Source organism: Dendronephthya gigantea, unplaced genomic scaffold, assembly GCF_004324835.1.
Source record: "Dendronephthya gigantea isolate DGI-Jeju-01 unplaced genomic scaffold, DenGig_1.0 000000F, whole genome shotgun sequence".
Taxonomy (NCBI): domain Eukaryota; kingdom Metazoa; phylum Cnidaria; class Anthozoa; order Malacalcyonacea; family Nephtheidae; genus Dendronephthya; species Dendronephthya gigantea.
In genome coordinates, this window is record NW_021163010.1 from 5,121,854 (window position 1) to 5,148,450 (window position 26,597).

Genomic DNA, 26,597 nt, shown 5'->3' on the forward strand with positions numbered 1-26,597 from the left:
CATCCTTAAAGAAAAACGATTCTTGACGACGATTATATTAATCGCATCTATCACCTTTGTTTGTGTGGTACCTTCTATGATCGTTAGTCAGGCCATCCGTTCAACTGCAGATGGGGGTGGCGATTATAGACACAATGCAGCTTTCAAAGTCGTACATCACTTCATGAGTGCGATATACTACATTAATTTTGCAATAAACCCTCTGATTTACTTTATTCGTTTTCCAAATTATCGTAGAACATTTAATTACATGTACCTTAAGAAGTGAGAGATTTCAGTGCGTCGTTATAAATTTTGCAGATGCTCGACTGACATGCAAGTAGCTCAGTAACATGAAACGGAGTTTCTGTGTGCATGGATCGACGAACTATACGAAAAATTACATATATATATATATTACATATATATATTATTACATATACATATTATATATATATATATATATATATATTATATATATATATATATATATATATATATATATATATATATATATATATACTCAGACGATCATTCGTCCAGACCGATAATCCGTCTCTATAAGACTATAGTATAATATATATAAATCGGGCCACTAATTGAAAGGCATGCAAGTGTCTGCATTGTGACGACTACACTGAAATCTAAAGGATTGCACTAAAATGATATCATGGCATGGTATCAAATGGAACTGCTCCATGCAGATGTATAATTATAACGTTCGTGGACAGGCCCCTCATCCAGAGAAGGAAATGAAAGTTTAAATATAGCCCTACGTACTCTCAGTTAGCTTAACCGGTGTTATATAACTATATAGAAAAGAATAGAATTAATGAATTGTTGGTATCTTCAGGGTTTTTTTTAATATTCCTAAATTAAAACTGCAGTGGTTATTAAATATTGATATAACATTTAATAAACTTTAATATCCGGAGTGATTTGATATATGTGACTGTGTGTGGGTTCAGTAAACGATTTCAAATCTTTATCATTTGTTTATGGAAGAAAAGCTCTCACAAGGTGTGATGAATTATACACCCACGAACGAAAAGTACTACAAATTTGATATCATCACTATACCAGATATTTTGATCTCTTTCTTTGGCATCGTCTCGCACGTATTATTGCTGGCAGCTTTTATTAAAGATCCTCTAAAATGCTTCAGAAACGCTGGTATCTGTCTCATCGTCAATCTAGCCGTGTCGGATTTTATCGTATGTCTGCTTGGACCAATCAATGCTACGCTCATGGCCGAACAAACGCAACTATATCTACAGGGTATTACCGGCGTTTTTTATTGTGTTTCGCTTATAACGATACTTTCAATATCTTTAGATCGTTTTATAATGATCAACTATCCTCTGAAACATCGCGTAATAATGAGTGCAAAAGTTATGGCAGGATGGATAGTGCTGACTTGGGTTTTGGGTACTATGTTCGCTTTCAAATGGTTGATATTTGGTACGTCCGTTCAGGACATAACGATAACGAATTATGTCTTTTCTTCCATCATTCTGCTTGCTGTGTTGTTGTACTCAGGAACATATTTTTCTCTGAACAAGCAATCAAGGAATATTTTGTTGCAAAATTCCACGAACACGATCACAACTAGAAATAATAAGATGCGAATCCTGAAGGAAAAACGATTCTTGACAACGATTTTATTAATCGCATCTATCACCTTTGTTTGTGTGGTACCAACTTCGGTCGTTCATGAGGTTATCAGATCACTTGCAGACGGGAGTAACGATAATAAACACGATACAGCTTTCAATGTCTTTCAACGTTTCGGGTTTACAATATACAGCATAAATTTTGCAATAAACCCTCTGATTTACTTTATTCGTTTTCCAAATTATCGTAGGACATTTTATTGCATGTATCTTAAGAAATGAGATCGAGATCCACATTAAAGGTAAATGAAAATAAAAAGTTTCCGAATATGCTCGACATTAGTTGATGATGCGAAACCGAGATGCAAAAAAGACGAATCTAAAAATAAAATCAAAAGGATAACGTTTATCTGTCTTAGTCGGCGCGACCAGAAATCTTTGTGGTATATAGTTTTTATAACTAATATGCATATGCATGGTTTATTTCTGAGTGGAGAAATTAAAGTAAAGACGTGATGAACTTGAATTATATCATGGTACCGCCAAGTAGATAGGGGTCTGTTTGGCTTGGCAGGGTCTATCACAGGGGCAGCTAGCCACTCCCATGCACATGAGCTAGCAGCTTTTCAAAGGCGGCCTCGCCTGCGCTGGCAAAGCGAACTTAATGGGAAACAGTCCTAAAATGATGCAGCGGCCGCTAGACAAGAGGGGTTGGCCGTTGGGGGAAAGGAAGGGGGGAGGGTCGAACACCCGCGCTCTTCAACGAGCCCGGTATCCTCCAAGCTGGACAATATATAAACATCATTGCTTGGCAAAATTTTCCTAGGGCGTCTATAAGATATGTTATAGATGCCCTGATTTTACTCACAACCACCCTTCCTTCTAAGAACAGAACACTAGCGCCGCCCCTATATCCGCTGCACGTGTGTCAAAACCAAAGGTCGTTATATATGTTCAGGAAACAATGCCCATTGTCATTTAACGTAGAGTATTCAAGAATACGAACAGCCTAGAGCTCTGAACTAAAAAAAATTTAAGTCGACTAAAAACGCGATAAATCAGTTCATTGTAAATGTCATTTTTTTAAAAATTAATAAAATACTTAAAGAATTTTTGAAGCTTTAGTCCATTTGCAAAATTCCTTATTTTTCGAATTCTTAATGCTGCGAAGAGTTTTTTGCACGATAATTACAAATAAAACGAAAATAGATTGTTGGGAGGATTTTCAAGTCAATAGTTATTGAATAAAAAGTCAATGATGTAAATGATGTACTGAACAATTTAATTATAAAATGTGTTCTCGGTGCTTTAGAACGGACTTATGCAAACCTCGGGAAAGTTCAGAAATTGCGACAGTTGAAACGTTAATTGACTTTCGGTCTTGTGCTTGCACAAATGATTATCGACATTTATCGTCCATGTCCATGAGTCATGACACCATGTGCCAAGCATTCATTATTTTATGATATAATGTGAACGTACAATTAGTTTACAGTCCACTATCAGCATTAGTAACGTACACAGGATAAAATATCTCACAACTGACACAAGGCGAGATGAATCATACAACGACCGACGGAAAGTATTTTAATTTTAAAATCATCGATACTCCACATCTTTTAATTTGTTTCTCTGGCATCATCTCGCACGTATTATTGCTGGCAGCTTTTATTAAAGATCCTCTGAAATGCTTCAGAAACACTGGAACCTATCTTATCGTCAATCTAGCCGTGTCGGATTCTTTTGTATGTCTGTATGGATTTTTCGACGTTATTTTTACGCCCACAGGTCAAACACGTCTATATCTAGGAAATATTTGCGGCGTAAATTATCGTGTCTCAGTCATAACAATATTTTCAATATCCTTGGATCGTTATATCATAGTCAACTATCCTCTGAAACATCGCGTATTAATGAACACAAAAGTTATGGCGGGATGGTTAGCGCTGATTTGGCTTTTGGGTACTATATTATTTTTCAAATGGTTGATGTTTGGTGTGTCAGCGAAAGACGAAGAAATAAAGAATTATGCATCATCTTCGTTCGCTCTGCTTGCCGTGTTGTTCTACGCAGGAACATATTTTTGTTTGAAAAAGCAATCACGGAATATTTTGTTACACAATTTCACGAACACGACAACAACTAGAAATCAAGAAACGCGTATACTGAAAGAGAAGCGATTCTTGACAACAATTATATTAATCGCATTTATCACCTTTGTTTGTGTGGTACCTCCTATTATCCTTCATCAGGTTACCATAACAACCAAAGGCATGGGTGACGATAATGAAAGCAAAACAGTTTTTAAAACTCTATATAATATTATGGGTGTGTTGTACTACTTCAATTTTGCAATAAACCCTCTCATTTACGTTATTCGTTTTCCAAATTATCGTAAAACATTTTATTGCATGTACCTTAAGAAATGAGAGGAACATCAGGGTTGTGTTGTTACCAAATTATATATATATATATATATATATATATATATATATATATATATATATATATATATTTATATATATATTATATTATATATATATATATATATAATATAATACTGACATGCATGTAATTATATGAAAAATACAACAATACAACAATATATACATATATATATATATATATATATATATATATATATATATATATATATATATATATATATATATATATATTGTTGTATTGTTGTATTTTTCATATAATTACATGCATGTCAGTTAATTCTTAAGTCAATCGAAAAGATATACTTCTTAATATCAATGTTTGCTTGTAAATATTATATATCGTAGGCATAACGGCAATATTACACGTCACTGCTGCAGTATAACTCTCTAAAAAGGGTTTGATGTATAATAGCATGCATATATATACATGCATGCACGTCAAATATATTGCACTTACCCACACTGTTATTTTCAGGGAGTTATTTTAACTCTCCCATTATCCTTTTTTAGTGGAGTTAAAAATTTAACTATAGTTTTGGAGTAAAAATAACTCTCTTTGAGGGGTTAATAATTTTTAGACCTTATTAACTATGCAGAATTAACTCCTTTTGGGGGAGTTAAGCAATCTAACCCTCTTTTATGAGTTATTTTGACTCACCTATTACCCTTTTTTGGGGGTGATAAAAATTCAACTCTCTTTTTGGAGTTAAATAAAATTCAAAATGGCGTGCACAAGAGGAGCGGGTTAATAGTTTATTATAAATTTTAGTCTTATAAACGTGAATTGATTTAACTCTGGAGTGAAAAAGGCGGAAAAGGCTTGTAAAAATTACGAATGTTTGTGCCACTAATGTAATTTGACTTCTAAACCCTATATTTTAACTTATATCGCTTTCTTCATCCCGATGTATAAAGTTTCTTCCTACGGCATTTAACTTTTAAGTTCAAGTTTATAAGGCTGTTCTGTTCATCTGTATATCAAAGCCATTCCCCCATAAAATAGGGAAAAATAGCAGGGCTGACGATGATCTATTGATTATATATGTTATTTCTGGCTGTGAGGTCGTTATTTCCGTTTTCGAGACCGTCGGCACAGTTTTTTGTATCCGGGCCGAAGCTGCCGGTAAAATATAATGTGTTTATTTTTTAACCTTTGCCGTAGGCCGAGGGAAGTTTTCGAGACCGAGAGCACAGATTTTTGCCTCCGGGCTGAAGCTGCGGTATAAACGTGTTTATTTTTTTACCTTTACATTATTGACTTCATGAAACACAAAAAAAGCAAAAAAATTAGCAAATAACTATATAAAAACTATAATTTCTGCAATCTACAAGGCTACAAGCCATTTCAGAATTTTAATACGTCAACAACTCCTTAAAAGGATATCCTAGTCGGGAAACAGCCAATGAAATGGCAGATATTGTTACCATAGCAACTAAATCACGGCAAATTCGGGCAAATCGACTAGAAAAACAACGTAAAATGCAGCGAAAAAAGGAGTAAAAAATCCAAACTAAGACGTTTTTCGGGTATGTTTTTTATTTCTAACATACTTTTAGCCTTTTCCGGAAAGGTTTTTACACATTTTAGCCTTACGTTGCTTTGGTTTGGCCGTTTTATTCACATTTCACACCGGGCCGGATGCATTTCAAGCGGGCCGGATGCAAAAATCAATATTAAATAGGTCATTTTATCACTTTAAAATTTACAGTAATCAAAGTCTTTCAGAAGTAATTCATAATTTAGGGTATAGGAAGAGTATATTGAGGTTAAAAGCAACAACTGATGTTAGAATTATTTAAAAGTGGGCTATGAAAAGGTGATCCTTTCAGACAATTAATATAGCAATTCAGAGCTTTTGTATTGATCTGTCTTTTCAAATATACAACTCACAATATTATACAAATGCATGTGAATTGATAATAAGAAATTTTGTGAGATAAATTTACCAATATGACACTACGAGAACCTTTGGCTTTAATGTTTTTAGTTTAATAATCCAATACACAAACACAATTTGCATCAGAACTCTGAAAGTAGAAATAATATAACTCCGATAGTGGAGTTACCACTGCTTAACTCCTTTTTAAGAGTTACATTTTAACCCCTAAATGATAGTTATTCTGACTGCAAAAACGGAGTTAATATTTTACTCCAAATCTGGAGTTACTTTTAACTCCAAAAAGTGAGTTGTTCTGTACCTTTTTCCGTAACTCCTATTTTAGGAGTTAAAATAACTCCCTCAAAATAACAGTGCATGCATGATAAATGTACGTACTTCATAATTATATAAAAGAAATTTTCTTGTACCGACTTAGAGCAGACCAGGACTCTGAATACAGTAAACTGAAAATAAAGCAACTTTCCATTTTATATATTATACATTTTACATTAATAAATGCCGACATGAAATACAGGCTATATATACAGCGGCAACGCTAGAAAGATAATTTCTATATTAATAATAAAAAAATTAACCATATATAGGTTTCGCCGCTTGTGTCAATAAGTCAATATTATCATGGCTTTCATGTATAATAGCTATAGTTATCAATAAATATATACGGTGAATAAAATTGAAATGCTTACGGCGGGTGAGCGACTAAAAATAGAAAAATAAAACGCGACTTACAGGTAGCTATAGCACATAACCTCAACACCTGGCATTAAGACTTTCATCTCCTCGTGCATGCATCTATATACGTTTGCGTGTATATGAGATCAGTTAACCTATAACCGAAACACTCTACCCGAAAATAAACTAAAAGGCTGGTTGCTTGCACACAGTAAAATTATCCTTTGGACTGGATTGAACAGGATAGTTTCTTTTACGTTAAATTTGCGGCAATTAGTTTTGCTTGGGAACTTAAAGACAATATACCCTTAATTTCCTGTCCAAGAGGATGAACGTCTTGAGTGCAAGGATATATCAGCTTTGAACCGCCGCGACGGTTTGATTATATAAACTTGAATTATCTGTTCGAGCTGTTCTCGCGCCTATGCAACCGTATACTCATTTGAAACACGGTGGAAACTATAGTAATCTGTCGTTCGGAGAAAAGCAACTAATTAATTACCAATAATAATAATATATAACGGTAATGGGAGATATATGTTCAAAATTACGTTACATTTACAAAAACGTCTGTCACGTCTTTATATAGATTATATGAATCTATTTATTATAATAGCAGACATGCAGCGTTATGTGCAAAAAATCTAAACACATTTGTAATGAATCAGGATTTCAGATTCAAGCGATGATGCAACATAAACAACGAAAATTGCCACCTGAATACTTGAAGACGCTAACGAATACAATGTTACTCGAACAACCAATCAAAGAACAGAATAAAATGCACCCTCATCAATTCCCCCGCTTCTTGTGCATATAAACATCCCCAGCTTTAATCAACATCTTCACGTAGATATATATATAATGTCATCTACAAGAATCTAAAGATGGGAAAATTTGCGAGTTTTTGGAGTGAAATAGCTGTGATAACGGGGTTTTTGTCAATACTCTCTCTCGCTATTAACACCGCAGGTAGGAATTGGTGTAATTTGCTAGAAGAATGCATTATAGACAGCATACGCATAGATAGATACATAATAGTACATAATTATACCCAAAATATCTGTCTGCCTGTACTATTAAATGCTTCCTGAATATCCATGCAGTTTTCATATAGAAATTAAAACGTTATATACTACTATATAGTATATAGGAGTGTGTTGTTTTATACTGCGTGAGACATATCTTGACACTTGGGATATTTGTATGAATGTGAATCATTTCATTCATGCATGCATGAGCTTCATTTGACTCCACATGCAGTAGCACTGATATACGGAACTAGCAGACTCATTCTTGTGCGTTTTCCGACATCGAAAATATCTTACTTTAAGTTGTAGGAACAGACGTGAGCCAAGACAATGAAATGCATAAATCAAATACGAGCGTAAACATTGTGCCAGAAGTCGAGGCAACATTGGAAGAATTGACGCGCTTCCTTAAAGCTGGTGATTTAGTTCAAGATAAAGACACATTATTGCCAATATTGGTAACGTCATTGGGTACAAACGAAAAATATATCGAATGCAATGATATGAACAACAGTGTTTGCCTTGTCCAAAGTAAGTGGTTGCATGTTAATTCACATTGTGCATGGACTTTACTATAAAGTTTTTTAATAGGGGGTCAGTTTTGCATACAATTTATTTTCTAGTGCGCCTAGTTCTCAGTTTAGACTTTCCTATAAAAATGCCTAAAATGATAAATGCAACCCTCGGTGCCGGTTAACAACAATGACTTGGCTATAAAAGTAGCCTAACCCTACTTACATAATTCTTATCGAGTATATACATTGACTTAGCTAGTCCAAGGTAAAACTGAATAATGACTATATGAACTTGGAGGATTGAATATAGTTACTGATTCAAGGGAATAGCCGGTCGCTGATTGATTCGTGCGGTCGGCAAAAAAATCATGATAAACATATGCATGCGTAGAGTCTGATAGAGAACCGTAACAAATTTACTTTTTATGCATCCTTAAAATGTTTAAGAGCTTTATTCTCTCCGTTAATATTTGTTCTTCACTATTATATATAATAGTGAATCTATTCCCATAAATGTATATATTCACTAATCATATTAGTTTTTAAATAAAATTTCAAAGCGTATATAATATTCGAGTACATGCAGACGGACTTTATGCCCACGCATGCATCGGAAATGATGCATGATTTGCATGAAGACTCTGTATCTCACGAATAGAAATGGTTTTATATGTGTACACATCACACATGTAATGATATATAGTTTGCAAACGGTAAATATTATTCTCCTCACTCGTAGGAATAGATTTACATAGTGAGATTACATCCTAATAAAGTACACATGCATGCATGCACGCGGCACAGATGAACAACTAATATATATAATTAATATATAAAGATGCGATGTGATGACGTGTCCATTTGCTTCTGAGCGCAGACATGCACGACGCGGGTAGCAGGGCAAAGCATTCACACTTTAAAATTTACCTAATGACCACAATTACTTCCAATCCAATTTAGTTTCGTTGAATTTGAATTCATTGTTGCTTGTATTATTTATATACGTGCTTAGAATTTTCATCATGCATGACGTGCAGTTTTTTGTGGTATATTTATACGAGGTTTTACAGAAGAAGAACTTCACTGAATACTGAATATATTTCTATTTTTTTGAATTTCTATTTCTTTGTATATTTCCATTACTTTTCTCTTTTTACAGGCAATGAAGCTATATCTCTATTTGATTTGGCACTGCATGAATATAATTAATAGCTATATAACGTAGATAAAGACAATATAGGAAAAGATAGACGGATAGATAAAAAGATTATCGAATTGTAATGATTTATTTTTAAGATGGCCATGAAGTTGTGTATCTGAGTGTAATCATCACCAAAGAGAATTTGTTCACTTCACATCTTCGAAACCCATCTTCTCTCGAATATAAACAACTTTCCCGAGCTTTGGAACAGAAGGTAATGAATAATGTTATAAGAAATACATTAGCACCGCATTGTAGGATTGAATGGCAGAGTTCAGAGGAATTCCGTTCTTCAAATTTTCCTAAGGCATCAGGAATGCCATCATACAGGAGAATAAAAATCAGCTTGAGATTAAGTATTTCTAAACTAGAATATAAAAAATTATATAGTATTCAAAACATATATAGCGCGGTTATTTTACGGTTTTGTGACTGTTTAATTTAATGACCTCAACTGCTACCACGTATAATTAGTGCATCAATCAGTTCAAGCATTTAAATTTTTTATATCTTTCCCTTTCAGATAGATTCGATTGTAAGACGAGACTTCTCACTGCCTTCGCTAATTTCTGCCAAAGTCATGCAGTTCAGGTAACGTAACTTTTATATTTCAGCCAGGGAGCTAATATAATAATTATACTGAATGACTGACTGACTGATTCGATTTTTTGGCTGGTTAATTACAATACTGCATGGGACATGAAATAGAACCTTGAACATTCTGTTATTTTTGAAAATTTCTTAATTTTAATCGTAAAACTATAAGGATGAGACTGAAAATTTTTTTTATAAATAGGAAAGGAAGTATCATTGCTGACCTTAGACTGGAATTTGCTGACAAAGATGAGCATCAGAGGGTGCGAAAGAAACGGGAGGCTGGCGGGCAAAGTAAGTTTTGCACTGAATTCATAACTATGTTTCACATAATGATATTTGTCGATTTCGCTTTGCTTTCATCTGCTAATGCCACAACAACATATTCTGAAAACTCAACAGCATCCACTATTACATCAAGTTTTCAACCTTTATCTCGACAGCATCACAGAGCAGCGAAATATCGAAACATTTCCATTCACCACACGCATCAACAACTCCGCTTTCACATAATTTGACAAGCTCCTCGACATTCACCAAGTTCAAAATTTCAACAACTGCAATTTTGGCTGCAGTAAGTCCAAGTAATGCAACACAGTCTTCTAGTGAATATGGCCTTACCATTCACAGCACCACCTCGCCAATCCGTCGTTCATCGAGCCCAATACTTTCCTCAGACTATTCAACAAACGGTTTCTTGACAAGCATAGGAAAAACAACCGGCAAAGTTTTCACCTCGCCAGCTTCAACTGCTGGTGTACAAAGCACTGGGATCTCTGATAAAGTATCAACAACTTTTGAAAGCCGACAAATAGAAAAGACAAGCGAAACTAAAACACCAAAGAACGAACCACATTCAACTATATATAGTTCTTCAGTTGCAGTGCAGACACAGACCGTTCAAAATTCGGCTACGCTATCTGCACATTCCAACAGCATATTTACCAATCATTCTTCAGTTTACCAAGCATCCTCTTCATTGACTATCCTCTCCCATCCCCATTCCACAATCACGCCTGCTGGATATTCTTCCGTATACAAAACACCTTCACTCACAAGTCTCCCTACAATTCTGCAAACGGTTGGCAATTCGGTATCGCTAACCACAGTCCTTGACCAATTCAAGTCGATGTCCGAAACAACCCTTACAGGAGATACGACTATTTCCTCTGACCCGCCACTTAACACTTCCTTTCTGAATACTCAGGCAGAGACACAAACTAGTGAAAATATTGAACCAAGCTCCACTTTTCATGCCGTTTTTACCAGCACATTCAGACCTTCCGTAAACATCACCACTCCTCCTACTCCTGATACGAAACAAGCTGAAATGACGCCCTCTTTAAACTATTCCGACAGTGTAATTTCACCCTTACAGTCACACATATCTACAACTCCACGACCCCGATGATTCTACGGCAACAAAGTATTATGCTTCCTCGCCTGTTGTAACATGTTCACAGTGTTCAATTGTTACCAGTATACCTGCAGGACATCCGCAAAATATGACACCATCCAGTGTTTATGCAAGTGCTAGTACTATTAACAGACAACAGATAAACTCAACAGAAGTTCTTAATGTCAAATCAACAACTTTTTCTTCAATGTACATCAATGTTTCTAGCCTATATGGTAAATATACTCCAAGCATGTCATCTAACATTAAATCAAGCGCAGATACCATAAAAAACCAGGGACTAAATTCTACAGAAGTCTTACGTTCTATGACTGGAATTCCTTCGACTTCAATGCTCCTGTTATCACCACAGAGCACATCTGTCAACTCAAACAGAAGCTATTTGCATTCTACAAGTTCCTTTCTAACAAGGAATGCCATATTCCAAACAACGTCCCTTTACAGTTCAATAATCAAGGCATCCACATTCAATACATTCGTGCCCTCCCCAACGAACCAATCAAGTTCAATGCTACACAAGTCGTTTTCTACAGGAAGCATGAATCAAAAAATGAACCAAACAACTTCAACCTTCAGCAGAACAAGCATAGCCGAGGTGAAGGACTCCTCGGTAAGCCTATCCTATACCCTACAACACCCGTCGAGCCAAACAGCTTTACACACTATCAGTACAAGCATAGCCACTTTAACAAGTCTGTTTCTTGAAGTGAAAAATACATCAACAAACCCCTCCTATACACCACCACTTCCGTCGTCTACAGTGGTAACCAAATCGAATTCAATTATGAAACAAACAGCGTCGTATTTTAGCTCAAGTCTAATTGCAACATCAAGCATGTTTCTTGAAGTAAAAAATACTTCAACAAACGTCTACTATACATCACCACTCCTGTCATCCACAGTGGTAACCAATTTTTCTTCGAAATCAAGTATGAACCAAACAGCGTCGTATTTTAGCTCGAGTCTAATTGCAACATCAAGTATGTTTCTTGAAGTAAAAAATTCTTCAACAAACCCTTCCCTTACACCACCACTACCGTCGTCTACAGTGGTAACCAATTTTTCTTCGAAATCAACCATGAACCAAACAGCGTCGTATTTTAGCTCGAGTCTAATTGCAACATCGAGCATGTTTCTTGAAGTAAAAAATTCATCAACAAGCCCCTCCCTTACACCATCACTATCGTCGTCTACAGTGGTAACCAATTTTTCTTCGGAATCAAGTATGAACCAAACAGCGTCGTATTTTAGCTCGAGTCTAATTGCAACATCGAGCATGTTTCTTGAAGTGAAAAATTCATCAACAAACCCCTCCCTTACACCATCACTATCGTCGTCTACAGTGGTAACCAATTTTTCTTCGAAATCAAGTATGAACCAAACAGCGTCGTATTTTAGCTCGAGTCTAATTGCAACATCGAGCATGTTTCTTGAAGTAAAAAATTCATCAACAAGCCCCTCCCTTACACCATCACTATCGTCGTCTACAGTGGTAACCAATTTTTCTTCGAAATCAAGTATGAACCAAACAGCGTCGTATTTTAGCTCAAGTCTAATTGCAACATCAAGCATGTTTCTTGAAGTGAAAAATTCATCAACAAACCCCTCCCTTACACCATCACTATCATCGTCTACAGTGGTAACCAATTTTTCTTCGAAATCAACCATGAACCAAACAGCGTCGTATTTTAGCTCAAGTTTAATTGCAACATCAAGCATGTTTCTTGAAGTAAAAAATACTTCAACAAACGTCTACTATACATCACCATTCCTGTCATCCACAATGGTAACCAATTTTTCTTCAAAATCAAGTATGAACCAAACAGCGTCACGTCTTAGCTCGAGTCTAATTCCAACATCAAGCATGTTTCTGGAAGTGAAAAATTCATCAACAAACCCCTCCCTTACACCACCACTACAGTCGTCCACAGTGGTAACCAATTTTTCTTCGAAACCAACCATTAAACAAACAGCGACGTATTTTAGCTCAAGTCTAATTGCAACGTCAAGCATGTTTCTTGAAATCAAAAATTCGTCAACAAACCCCTCCCTTACACCACCACTACCGTCGTCAACAGTGGTAACCAATTTTTCTTCGAAATCGATCATGAACCAAACAGCGTCACCTTTTAGCTCGAGTCTAATTCCATCATCGAGCATATTTCTGGAATTTAAAAATTCGTCACTAACTCTGTCCTATACTCCGACACAATCAACCATGAATGACACACCAACTATTTCCAAAAGGATCGTCACAACATCAAGTGCGGTATCTGGTTCAATATATAAAAATCGTAGTACGCTTACACAAATTTCGACCTCCACATTCACACCTGAAATCGCGAGCAATAATAAAACGATAATACCTACAACTTCATTAAACATGATAAACCAAACATTTATCAGCACTGTTACCACCACCATCACTAACAGTACTGATATGTCGATGACCTCCATTGTCGATCCCTCAACGAGAAGTTCCCCATATAACACCAGTTACCTACTAACAACACAGCACTCCAACAACAAAACCTCGGTTCACACGCTACTCTCCTTAACGTCAATAGCAAGTACATCGATTGCAAATTCGAGCTATCTTGGAATCACCTCCTCGAGCTCGTCGCAATACAACATTTTACTTTCCGGGTTCAACTTCTGCAAACATAACACAACTGTTGACCACAGCACTGACACCTCCTTACAGCTCTAGTTTATCAAAAAGTAGCGTGGTTTTTGTTCCAAGAAATTCGTCATCTATCGACAGGTTGATGTATTCAACAATTTCAGTGAACACTACTACAGCTGCATTCTCGACCCACACAGAACTGCATATAAATCAGACGATATCATCCAGCAAATCAACTTTAGCTCCATCGTTTAGTCGAACACAAAGCTTAAATTCAAGCACTCCAACCGTTCCCTTGCATACTATGAGTACGTCCTCAATTCCAACAGGGATGGCGAATTCAAGCTCGCAAGCATCCTCCATCAGCACGACAGCGCTTTCCTCAACACATTCTGACAACGCAACCTATAGCACAACTGTAAGAGCAACAGAACGTGCAATTCAAACAACTCAATCATCAAATAACTTTTCCACAAATAGCACCACGACATCCTCCTTGACGTTTTCATCGCTCATAATCAATGCAAGTACAGCGGAGACCAAAAGAACAAATCTAACATCGATCAATTCAACCACGTTGCAAATTATAAAAGAATCGTCAACTAAAGTAATTAAACCTACATCAGTTGTGTCCAGTGTTCTAGCTTCAAGTACAGCGAGTCCACCAATTGCTTCATCCGAGAAGCGTATCGTGGCATTAAATGTGACAATTGTTAATAAGGTGTATACGAGTCCACTGGCCAACAAGTCGTCAGAGGAGTATATTAAACTGGCGAAGGAAGTGAAAGATACGGTAGGTTGCATATCTTGTAACAAGGTTATAATTTACAGCACAAAAACGATTAAACATTTTTTACTCTTGTCATGAAATGCGGTTCGACACAACTGCCTAAGTTAATCATAAAAGGAAACGTCTTGACATTTTGACCTCAGGGACAACTCTCCGTTTAGAAGACCCTCAGGTTGTGACTCCTTCCTTTTTATAATGGATTTAAGCCACAATAGCTAAAAAGAACAGTATATATACTTGTGTTTTAGTTGTTTGAAGAACTTAGATTCGGCTCGTTATTTTCTTTGGTTATGTCACACAAAGTTACCTAAATATATATTTTTGTAAAAATTTAGTTCGAGTTCTTATTTCGAAATACTCCTGGATTTCTCGAAGTTGTGATCCTTGGATTTAGGCAAGTAAAATTAACTATATAATATACGTGCATTAAAATTGAATAGCCAGGAGAACTATACCCATAATATATTAGTTCTTCTATTCATGTTTTTATATATGTAAATTAGTTATGATTTGTCTCATTTATTTTACCTTCTTCTAACTCTTTCGAATTACGAATCTTTATTTTTACTCTCCAATCGATCCAACATGCCATTGAATAGTTCACTTTATATATTTAGGAATGGAAGTGTTATTATAGATTCCTATGTACGCCTGCAACAATCGTCAAATACCACAGCAACAGAATTAGGAATGGTAATCACTGCAAATCCGAATACAACGAACTTAACATTTACAGACATCAATGTCGAAGGTATGCGATTAAAGATGCATGTCCAGTCGTGCATGCGCATTGGTTCTGCTCATTGCAATGCGACCCCGCAAATTTGAATATCGAAAGTTATGCAGGTGTACAGTGTGTCGTACTTGAAGAAACGTAACTGCAGTTCAAAATGTGAACAAAGCGTGTTTGTTCACATTATACGACTTGACACCATACATCTTTAAAAAATTAAGCGCTTGATATTAAAACTTTTCATTTTTTAAACAAAGTAAATATAAGTAATGGCTACTTTTGGCACCATGGCTAATTGATAGACTCCCAAATTTCTATCCATATACCATGTCGCCCCCCCTCCCCCCATTCCTTTTCCAACGCATATTATATGTATAGGTCGTTTAATAATGGTCTGAAAACGGACCCACTTTTCCATTTCCTTTAAACTTAAAATTATTGATCTTTTTAAGCTCTCATACCGTGGTCCCACCAACAAATCTTTTAATGTCGAACCAGTGAACGAACATATGATTTTTTGGCACTTTTTTCGTATGCGAAAATTTAACCTGTATAGATAGAAGCACTCGTCTGTTGGTGTCTGATATTAGTGCTTAATGCATGTATTTTCAGAACTTTGTACTTCTGGCTATTGTTCGAACCATGGAACGTGCAAGAAAATTTCCAAAACCCAGTTAGAATGCAGGTAAATAACCTAAATTTTCATCACGTCTTATTATTCTTTCTGCAGGATTTGTGCAGTAGTTTTGCGAAGAGATAAGGTTCATAAAGTAGGAATTGCAGTATCTTCAAAAGCACATAATTATGAAAACTTATTTTAATGACATTTTAGTTGTAACACCGATTATACTGGGCCAAGATGCAGTTCAAAACTGATAGGTGAGTTCAATGCAACTGTTTTCTGAACAGTATTAACACAACTACAACCAACCTAGTCTTCATTGCCTTGGATGCATGTCTGAGTGCAAAAAATGAAATTAGCCTAGCCTTGCGAATATGAATTACGATAAAATAATTTAAATACGATATTCAATATATTTTGAATACACACTTTTCAATTTTGAAATACGTTTTAGTCTTAAAGCCGCGCGATGATGACGATGATGATGAATTTGATGAATACTGGATCGCTATTGGTGTCTGCATTGGTTTATTTGTGTTAATTGTTATACTACTTATATTTCTGGCATTAAGAAGACGTCGCAAATATTATGTCACAAGGTGCGTATTTTCTCATACCAACTATATTTCCTATGAACTATGGTTCAGCCTGGAGTTATATCAGCCTATAGACAGTATCGTGTTATTATATATAAGCCTGTGCACGTTATTTTATAGCGGAGAAAATCCGTATCACAAACAGAATAGAACTAATATAATCTAACCTTTCTCTTTTCAGAGAAAGTGTTATGTCAATTGGTCGTACTTCGGGCGATGTCTTCTTTAACCCGGCGTTCGGTCACTCCCGGGAATATCTCGCAGGTAATGAGGAATCAGGTAATGTCGTACCTCTGGAAGTAGTTTACGAGAATAGCTCAAGCAGTTTCAAGAAAGATACATACCAAGAATCAGAGTTCATGTCGAACAAGGAGGAAGATGAAGAGGATATTTATAAGACACAACTTTTACTTTTCTTGAAACAAAATAATCTTCTAAAAAACTCTTCAGATGACACACAGAAGCCATCGTGGGCATCGAGTAGATCCTCATTGTCAACAGCGGGTAGTGATTCAGGTCTTTAGACGAGCAATGTTTGGGACCGCTAAACTCAATCAGTTGGCTTATCGTCCAGAGACAAAACAACCAAATTTGACTGGTTAAATAATGGCTAATAACCTAGCATAAAGATCATAATTATGTCGTTAACCTTGCAACCACCAGCAAAAACCTAGTTTAATAATTCCCTTGAGGTATTGTCGATTGTGCTCGAGTTGAAACTTCAACCAAATGCGATAAACCGTACCAGCTCGAACTTCCACACCTCGACAGATAGTATAAAATAAAAATAAGGATGCTCGTGTTCAAGCTATATTTATACTATACAGACACGTTGTTGCTACCCTACTAAAATAAAGTTCTATCATATCGTATAAAATTAATGTGTTCTGCAACGGTATGCTTGCAAAAATCTCTGAGCAGAAAGGGAATGTTCCGTGCACCACAATGCATACGATCATAGTCTTTTTTTTGTCCGTGCGAAAGAAAAGTTATCCATCTGACATAATATACTACAATTAGTTGTACTATCTTCGACAGGAAGGGCTCTTGCTGTAATTTTTAAGTACCTATAGATTGATGTAACTTAATGAGAAGTTATTATTTTTTAAAATATTTCATTAAAACAACGTGGTTGATGTACCTTTTATTAATATTCATATCCATTAATAGCCTATAATATAACTCAATAACTTACTTTTTTGAAATATCTTCTTGCACTTAGCACACATGCACATGCATATAGAGAAGAGAACTTCATTCCGTTAACCCGTGGGAGAGATGAATTTCAGAACACTGCTCATGTTAAAATTAGTATACAAAACTAATTTAACTCTGATAATAAGCGCTTCCACACAGCAGATGGCGGTCAATCATGCACGTATATAGTTGTTATGAAAGTGGAAAAAAAGGCTGAATAAACCAGACATCTTGAGAGTCAAAATATGAATCAAGCAAGACACAGGTTGAAACTGTAAATTTTCGACTTCAATTCAAAGTCATCTTCAGACTTCGACTATGACTTGAAATAAAGTCGAAAATTTACAGTTTCAACCCGTGTCTTGCTTGATTTATATTTTGACTCTTAAGATGTCTTGTTTATTTGGAATTTGTTTTTTACTGTACTTTTTTAAATTGCCGGCTGGTCATAGTTTCTTTTTAAGGCTGAATATTATACGTTATTTTTATCGTAGAAATTGCAGCGTCACTTCGCAGGTTTGGCAGCTTTTAAACATTATGAATCATGACTAATTGTTTTAATTACCTTTAACCATGAATAATAAGCATTTAGTCACGCTAAACCAAACGTTTCAAGCTTGAAACATGCACATTTCATGCTTGTTTTCGATCGATATTGCACGTGTCGTACGTGCATTAGCGTATTCATTTGTTTCAAAGTCATCAGTTTCACTCGAGTGTTTACAAAACAAAGGAAGGACAAGCTTGTGTTCGATACGGTTTTGCATGCTTTTTGTTTAAGGTTAAAATGAATAAATTTGTGTGTCCCAAAAAGTACCCTCTATTGAAATCACTCTTTTGCTTTTTTGGGATACACTGTAATCTTAAATTCGCAATGTTTAAAACGTAAACTAAACTTAAAATAGTTCATGTTTCGTATGTAAACACAAATGGTAGTACCCGTATGTGTTGAGTTCAACTTTTTTTTCGCAGAAAATTTTAGGTCTATGTATCTATTGCGTGGCTAAGTCTATATGAAAGCAGATTCCCGCTATGTCATACAGAAACCACTTAAGCAGTTGACCACCATGTGCTGAAAGGATCAGACAATTCCGTCATGTTCCTGAGACACCTTCGTATATTTACCTACATGAAGTATCAAGCCTTTAAATCATAGATCAATGAGCGACTTTCAAAGGAGACATATGTCTTGCAAGCGGTGGGGCAATATCCACTGTTTGGTTACTATTCTGGCTGCTTTCCAAGTCATATAAAGTGCGTTGGAAACGAGACCACTCGTCCGAACGAGGTGTGGCTAATTGCTGCAACAAAATCGTATAATTAGCAAAATTATTTCTGGAATAAAATACTGATCCAAGTCCAATCAGCATATTTGTTTACATTTCCAGTAAGCCAATCAGAATGCATAAATCTTGACTACTTCCGGTAAAAAAATGAAGTATTAAAAATTTAGGAATTCTGATTGGCTCTGCCTGAAAAATGTAAACAAAATCAAAACGAAATTCCTCCTTATTTGCTAGTCCTAAGAGCATATATCATTGGACCACTTGTCTATTATCTGTCCATTAATGTGAATTACGACAAATTATGTCATATGAAAACCAGCCTTAAGTTTACTGTATATCCCATCAGTTTAATTCAATTTTGATACGTTGTGGGACATTTCATTTTCATCTTCCATTTTCCTTTTTTTTTCATTGGCCATAACAAAGGAGTTAGTAAAATACTTAGAGAAAGCTTGCTTTTCCTAAAACTTTAAGGCAAAATTATCTGTTGATAAGAAGGGATATTATCTTCGACATACCTCACCAACATTAAAGAAATAAACATGTCCATCATCATCTCCAGCCGCAATATGATTTCCATTCTGTGTCCAACGACAGCGATTTAAAGATCCTGACGTTTCAATCGTTGTGCTAGCGGTGGGGATCTAAAACCGCAATTGTATAACGTATAGTAGTTTGTTGGTTGAACTAGGAAAAGACGTGACCTTCCACGTGGAAACAGCATGCTGCCACGTCTGTCTCAACCTCAATGTATTGTAACAAAACATAACGCATTTCTTTCATCCAAAGTCATTAGTTCTAGTCATTAAATTCTATTTAGACCGGAACGAAAACTGATGGTAATTTGGCCGCCAGCTTTGAAGCCGGCGATACTTTCAACCGTGGAGACAAGAACAATAGACTGGGCTGGCACTGGTCCTTCAAATTATACCTTCAAAAATAGTGAGTTATCATTCCAGTTTACATAGAGTTCACTGGTTCTAGCCAAATGCCCAGAAAACAATGACATACAGGATCGAAAGCTATGAAAGCTGAATAGCGCTATATCGACCGGCTAAATCGTTAGAAAATGATCTGAAGCATAGCTTGCTTAAGCACTCCAGCTATCAGATCAGATCCAATACAAAATAAATACGTCATGAACTCACACTGTAACCTTAACTCCTAACCTTAACGTTGTATACAAAATACCGAGTGCATTAATATACCTCCGTATCGTTGTGAAGATTCCAGAGATCAAGCCTTCCTAATCCATTGACAGTTGCAAACACAGCAGGGTGAATAGGGGACCACTGTACATCATACACATAGTCACCGCTATCTTCAAACGAATACAGAGGCGCTTTGCTCTAAATTATAACAAACACAATGTAGCTATACAGCAAAATTATACATGTAATACAAATAGATACATGTACACACGGTTAGGAACTATAGAAGGCAGTATTTGTCGTGACTACATGATCCTGTCATCTATAATTGTTCCAATCTACGTATGTTTTTGTACGTGTGTAGGCAATGGAGAAGAAACTAAACTCACCCTTTGACTCCACAGCTTTACCGTCCAGTCAAACGATGACGTCACAAACAGGTGGGAAAAATCAATCTGCAAAATACGAAATTGCCGATCAGTCTCAGGACTTCACCGTGGCAATTACCGTATCCTGATCAGTGTGATCTCTGGAAAATACTATTGACACACAATAGTATGGAGATTACCTGTCCATATGCTGAATGTGTGTCAACACTAGTAATAGGTCCTTGATGTCCCGGAGTTCCGGTATGTCCCGCAGCTCCTTCAAACGTGTCTATTATTCCCGCTTTACTAAGACAAAAAAACAGAAAACATACCTGGATAAACTTCCAATCACGGCAAATACTACGTTGACGAACATGTTTATGTCAAGATATCTCAACAATATATAACGTCAAGTACATTCATTATTAGTCGCTTGCAATAATGTTGTCAGATAAAAACATTGCCCACTATCACGTATGAAAAACGTCAATATTTGTGACGAACACTGAGCAACTTAAACATGACTACGATAAAAGTCTGAGGAAACTTTAATGTTTGTAATTAGAAATACGCAATGTTTTTTACCGCTGCCGTGTTCGGTATATATTAATTTGTAAAGGACAATAAAGCAATTCACTACCAAAATTTTCTGAAAATTTTATGAAAGTTCAAAAACGTTTCAAAACAGCATGATTCGAAAAGTGGAAACTGTTTATTAATTAGGATGGATTAGATCGATTTACACCGACAAACATTTCGAGTATTTTCTACCTTCCGTGACGGCAGGCAGTATATACCATGCCATCTTCACTTCCAACCACAAAGTTGTTCACATCTCCAGACAGAAATGACATGCTGGTGACTGCAACTGACTTTGATTGCTTGTCTTGAAGTTCGATGAAATCCTACAGTGCAGTGTATGGATTCTGAATTATAGTTTAAGCATTTTGATAGCGTACACCTTAAGAACTCGTTAAAAAAATACGTCCACTGAGCTGTATATACACTGTAGTCAGCGATACCTGTGGTTGAGAGAGCATCTCCAAACTCCATGAACACATTCGGCCATTTGTTGAAACACTGATTAGATTATGTGCATTCTGAGTACCAACGACATTTACACAGTAGACAGGATGCTACAAAATGCGAATGGAGTTGCTTATATAAGCTGATTGGGCAATTATGATTCACAGATGCTTACCAGTCATATTGGTTGTTTGATGACTGTAGCTTATGTCGGCTCATCAGAAGAACACTGCTTACCGTGTGAGCTTTAGCGGACAACGGGGTGCGTTGAACCGGTGTTTGTTTATTGCTGCGGTTGTCCCATAGCACGATCTGGCCAGAGTAGGTTCCACCCACGATCAAATTGGGATGAAAGCGAGCAAACATTGTTGTCATCACACCAGACTAAAAACAAAGCGCAATGTCATGCCTTTTTGGAAAAAGGATTTCAAGTTACGGAAATATGGAAACGAAATTGAGGGATTATTTCCGCCACATGCCTCTGTATTTAATACCTCTAAAGTTAAACCTTCGTCTTATATCCTTTATTAGGGCACGGATACCTTTTTCAAACTCCTAGAACTTATGTATAATCAGGACATATTCATGTACCTGACAATGAAAGGTGTACTCAGGCGTTGTCTTCTTGTAGTTGATATTCCATATTAAGGCGACACCGTCAGGCTCTCGTGGAGCATCTTCATTTTTATAATATGAAGTAACTAATAACTCCGGATACTGAAATGGAACAGTAGAGCACGTGTGATTCGAGTGCAAAATCGTTTTAAAATACGAGCCCGAGCATGATTAATACCTGGGTTGACCAATCTAAACTTGTGACGACGCGATTCCTGGTCCATTTTTCATCGTAAAATTCTCGATTGAGTGCAATGTTGGCAAAACTCTGACTGTCCCTGCAAGACCAGTCAATAATGCAACAATGTTGGGTCATACATATAAAGAATTTTATCGTAATTTTTATCCATCTAAATTCACAACCAATAAATAAAATGCCTTACCCGTCCCCATCCTCTGTTTTACCATAGTCAAATGTGACATCTTTTTCATAAATTGCTCGTTCAATAATACGACTTGTCCGATCAAGAAAATTTGCAAACGCTTGGGATGAAATAATCTTTTCTTTCTGTTCTTCAGATAATTCTACAATCACTGGGGCTGTAATACAGAGCAAAAGGGTGACTTTGTGTTATAGTTGAGTTATAGTATAGGTAGTTCAGATGTTTTCTTTTATAGATTTGGCAATTTCATAATCATATTCATCTATCCTCGAAAACGTTGTGCCTTTTTTGAAACCTGTTAACGTCACTCATCAAGACCTCACTGCAAAACTAACTACACCTCACCTTTTTCCTTTTGTTCTTCCACTTCATCTTTCACAGGATCCTTAATTTCCTCTTTTTCTTTTTCACCTACATCATTTTCCCCCTTCTTCTGTTCTTCATCTGGAAAATGGAGTTACAAGGGTGAGGTAAGCATAGATCTGACAGAGATTTATGTCAAATCATGAAAGGTAAAAACTATGGTAGGAACAGGGAGGGTATACAGGTACCCTAAGCCAGACCTTCATTCCAGCTGTAAAGAAGGAAGATGCATCCTATCCTCCTTCAGTGGAGGTGTACTGTATACTGCAGCTTTACAGGACTTGATCAAGCAAAAGTATGCAAAGATGCAAAGTATGCAAATTATACCACACTAACCTGACTCTGTGGTCTTCTCTAATACTGGTGTTTGGGTCTCCTTATTATAGGTTACTGTCTCTTTTGGAGGAATGTTAGTTTGTGTTAATGTTGACATGGATAACTTTTGTACTGGTTTTAATGGTGATCTAGAAAAATAAACAATGTGCACTAAGTAATAAGTAAACTCAATTATAATATACAAACACTGAAACACAGACAATGTACCAAAGAACAATGTACAAAGAACACACATAATGACATATTTTATTTACACTTCTTGATTTACTAGGAAACATTTACTAGGAGCTTACTTTACTGGAGAATCCGTTGATATCTGTTGTTGAGAAGCGGTGGCCTTTTGTGGAGGGCTTTGCGCTGGTTAGAAGACAAGGGAATATCAAATCAAGGAATGTTTAAATTATTTGTTTATAATGAAAGCAATGTAACACATGAAAAAACAAAATAAAAAGAAATAATCAGTATGCAGAATCCTCTAAAATTACTGGTATAAAACAATCTACAAACTCACAAGTAACTGTAGACTTAATGCCACCAAAATCAATATCTTTTAAAATCTCATCAGCTTCACGTCTTTTACGATCCAAATCTGACTCGGTGTATAATGAGGGACCCTCATCACTTGGCTTTGAAGTTTTCCCAGCTTCTTTCTGAATAAAAAAAGGTAGAATATGGCAGGTTGGATTTTGTTCTAATATATGATATACAGTTATTTCCCTAATTGCAAGTTTAAAAACTGATAGACATGAAATGCTCACAAAAAGACAAGATAAATGTGCTGCAGAGCTGAATGCTTCATGCTTGACTGAGGTTCAAACGCGAACCTCGAAGGACTACAGGGTGGAGGCGGTGGCAGTTTAAATTTATATAACTTCTACCACCTTACTGTGACAGACATGCCAAGTCTCACGCATTATGCGTGTGACACACGCCTCAGCATTATTTCTCACGCTCACACGCATGATATGATATATCTCACGCATAAATAGGGAGTTCATAGTGAGAAATCATAGTCATTTTTAAAAAGATTTGAACAAGTTAAATGCTTTATTTAGTTTACTTTTTAGAGATTATAGTAATATAGTTCCAATTTTAAGCTATATTATACACAACAAGCCGGATATTGCAATATTACAACAACTGGTATACTATATCAGCCTATCGCAGTAACGCTATCGAATTACGGATTAGGGTTTGACGCATTTTACTGGGCAAGAATGTGTTTTAATACCAGCAAGGTGTTGAGACCTAAGCGGTGAAATTTGATCAACCTCGTACCCAGGGTCTTTTTACCTCCGCACCACTTGATCTCACCCTGTTAATATGGATTTTTATGGCCGGTTGGTGACTTATATTTAGTCAATAGCGACTGAGCTTTCTCTCTCAATTTTTTTTAAATATGTCCTGAGAACGCTGGAAATGCCATTTCAGAGACCCAAATTTCAAAAATTTCCAGGGGGGGCATGCCCCCTGACCCCTCTAGAATTGTGGGGGTGTGTCTATCTCACGCGTGGCCCATCGCCGAACTTGGCATCTATGCTGTGAAGAAATGTTTTATATATCTTAGGAATTAGTAGAATAATGATGAATGATCTCATAAATATGTCATGTACAAGTTCAAGTTGGGACTCAGACACGCCATTGATGATACAGTGGCTGGTCTTTCATTCAAAAACACACCATCAAAAATTTGCAAGAAAGCCTATTAACATGCATTCGATCGCGTTTATCGAGACTATAAATACAATAACATGTTAAACTCACTTTTTGCCTTCCCTCTCTGTTTCGACGTATTTCCTCGAGTTTCTTTCGCTTTCTCTCAAGCTCAGCTTTTCTATCCGACATTGTAGAAAACAGTACGGCTCCTATTACTGTGTAATTTCGTAGAGAAACCTTTATTACGCTTGGTTTTCTTCAATATTTCCTAATATACACACCTAAAAATTATTCGCCATATTGTTTTTAAAGATAGACAATCGGAACATACTCGGGCCACTCACGGAAAGACTCGCACCAAGACGCAACGCAATCGCAATTCGTATAATCGTATTCTAGAAAACTAGTATTTCTCACGATGACTGACCACAAATATGCCGCCATTTTGGTACTTTTTTCAAAACCACAAGCGTGAGACCTCATAACAGCCACAGTCTTTAATTTTAGGCTGTAGTTATTCTTCAAATGGTCTGTTGGTTTTAAATCATAATTTTTAAACCCATTTCAGAAACCTGGTTGCCGTGAACTCATTAACTTCCATTTCAGAAAATTGAAAGTACCCCAAAACGTCATCGTGAGAAAGGCTAACTCCGTTTGACTCCATTGAACTGTACAGCCCGGATCACAATGCCGGATCATGGGGATCAAATGAGGACGCAAGTCTATCGCAAGTTTTTGCTTGTGCTTGCTTGTACCTCGTTGGACCTTCCACTTGTGATGACTTGCGAAGACTTGCATTCAGATTTGTCTATCGTTTGACCAGTCTCACGCAAGTCACAGCAAGTAAACTTGCGATGGACGAGGCCATGGATTTGCGTCCTCGTTTGATCCGGCTTAAGGTATGATTATTTTTTGAGTTCACTGGATCCCCAAGCCGATCGGCCATCGTAAATATAAATGCACACCCTACCAAATACTTTGTGGTCTTTGCCACACGTGAAAATGCTCTTGACCCTCAAATAATTTCTTTCCAGCTGTACGTGACTGAGCTGGTTGAGACGGTTGAGACTAAGATGAGACGTGAGATAAGTATGAAGTATTTTATAGAAAATACGAATTTTCCAAGGATATTCCAAATAACCAAAATATTTTGTTATTGAGTCAGTATATATCAAAATATTGAGTGTTATATTCTTTGTATTTCACTCATTTACTGATTTATTTCAGATTTCTAGGCTGATGTGGCAGAGTAATTCAGTTCGCCAAACCTATGCTTTGTTCAGTTTGACAAACCTATGCTTTGTAATTAACATCACTGCCCTTTGCATTGAATGTTCCTCATTGCACCGGAATATATCTTTGTCTTTGAACAAATTTAAGAGCTTAAGCAAATGAATCGAATTGTCGTTCGGCGCGTTCGCCTAATCAGCGGCGAGTATTTCAATAACAATTTCCCGGAAATCAGTTGATTTTACATTC

General features: G+C 36.3%; 4 protein-coding genes across 5 annotated transcripts; 3 read left to right on the top strand and 1 right to left on the bottom strand.

The window, feature by feature from the left end:
* The first annotated feature begins 977 nt into the window (after window positions 1–977).
* Window positions 978–4,021, top strand: LOC114520383. Its single transcript, XM_028540632.1, has 4 exons — window positions 978–1,257; window positions 1,315–1,440; window positions 1,844–1,894; window positions 3,381–4,021. The coding sequence occupies exons 1-4, from the start codon at window positions 978–980 to the stop codon at window positions 4,019–4,021; spliced, it is 1,098 nt and encodes a 365-aa protein (XP_028396433.1).
* A 3,434-nt stretch (window positions 4,022–7,455) lies between these two features.
* On the top strand, window positions 7,456–14,087 carry LOC114516770 (probable GPI-anchored adhesin-like protein PGA55). 2 transcript variants are annotated; one of them, XM_028536345.1, is made up of 7 exons: window positions 7,456–7,584; window positions 7,947–8,174; window positions 9,455–9,573; window positions 9,883–9,950; window positions 10,156–10,247; window positions 10,397–12,133; window positions 12,275–14,087. In XM_028536345.1, exons 6-7 carry the CDS (start codon window positions 11,459–11,461, stop codon window positions 14,078–14,080), a joined length of 2,481 nt encoding a protein of 826 aa, XP_028392146.1. In that variant the 5' UTR covers window positions 7,456–7,584; window positions 7,947–8,174; window positions 9,455–9,573; window positions 9,883–9,950; window positions 10,156–10,247; window positions 10,397–11,458; the 3' UTR covers window positions 14,081–14,087. The 2 variants fall into 2 exon arrangements, with proteins under 2 accessions (XP_028392146.1, XP_028392154.1); XM_028536353.1 differs by lacking the exons at window positions 7,456–7,584; window positions 7,947–8,174; window positions 9,455–9,573; ... (1 more) ...; window positions 10,156–10,247; window positions 10,397–12,133 and having other exon boundaries at window positions 12,145–14,087.
* On the top strand, window positions 14,079–17,900 carry LOC114516782 (putative GPI-anchored protein pfl2). Its single transcript, XM_028536364.1, has 8 exons — window positions 14,079–14,789; window positions 15,122–15,180; window positions 15,404–15,537; window positions 16,132–16,204; window positions 16,352–16,398; window positions 16,596–16,740; window positions 16,919–17,001; window positions 17,188–17,900. Exons 1-8 carry the CDS (start codon window positions 14,139–14,141, stop codon window positions 17,259–17,261), a joined length of 1,266 nt encoding a protein of 421 aa, XP_028392165.1. The 5' UTR covers window positions 14,079–14,138; the 3' UTR covers window positions 17,262–17,900.
* Window positions 17,901–18,354: 454 nt separating this feature from the next.
* Window positions 18,355–25,446, bottom strand: LOC114516162 (cytoplasmic dynein 1 intermediate chain 2-like). Its single transcript, XM_028535564.1, has 16 exons — window positions 25,227–25,446; window positions 23,974–24,112; window positions 23,756–23,819; window positions 23,463–23,590; window positions 23,109–23,207; window positions 22,764–22,920; window positions 22,559–22,658; window positions 22,357–22,482; window positions 22,003–22,149; window positions 21,762–21,875; window positions 21,511–21,644; window positions 20,940–21,045; window positions 20,761–20,826; window positions 20,429–20,569; window positions 19,739–19,864; window positions 18,355–19,235 (listed from the first exon to the last, which is right to left on the bottom strand). The coding sequence occupies exons 1-16, from the start codon at window positions 25,305–25,307 to the stop codon at window positions 19,092–19,094; spliced, it is 1,872 nt and encodes a 623-aa protein (XP_028391365.1). The 5' UTR covers window positions 25,308–25,446; the 3' UTR covers window positions 18,355–19,091.
* Between the last annotated feature and the right edge of the window lie 1,151 nt (window positions 25,447–26,597).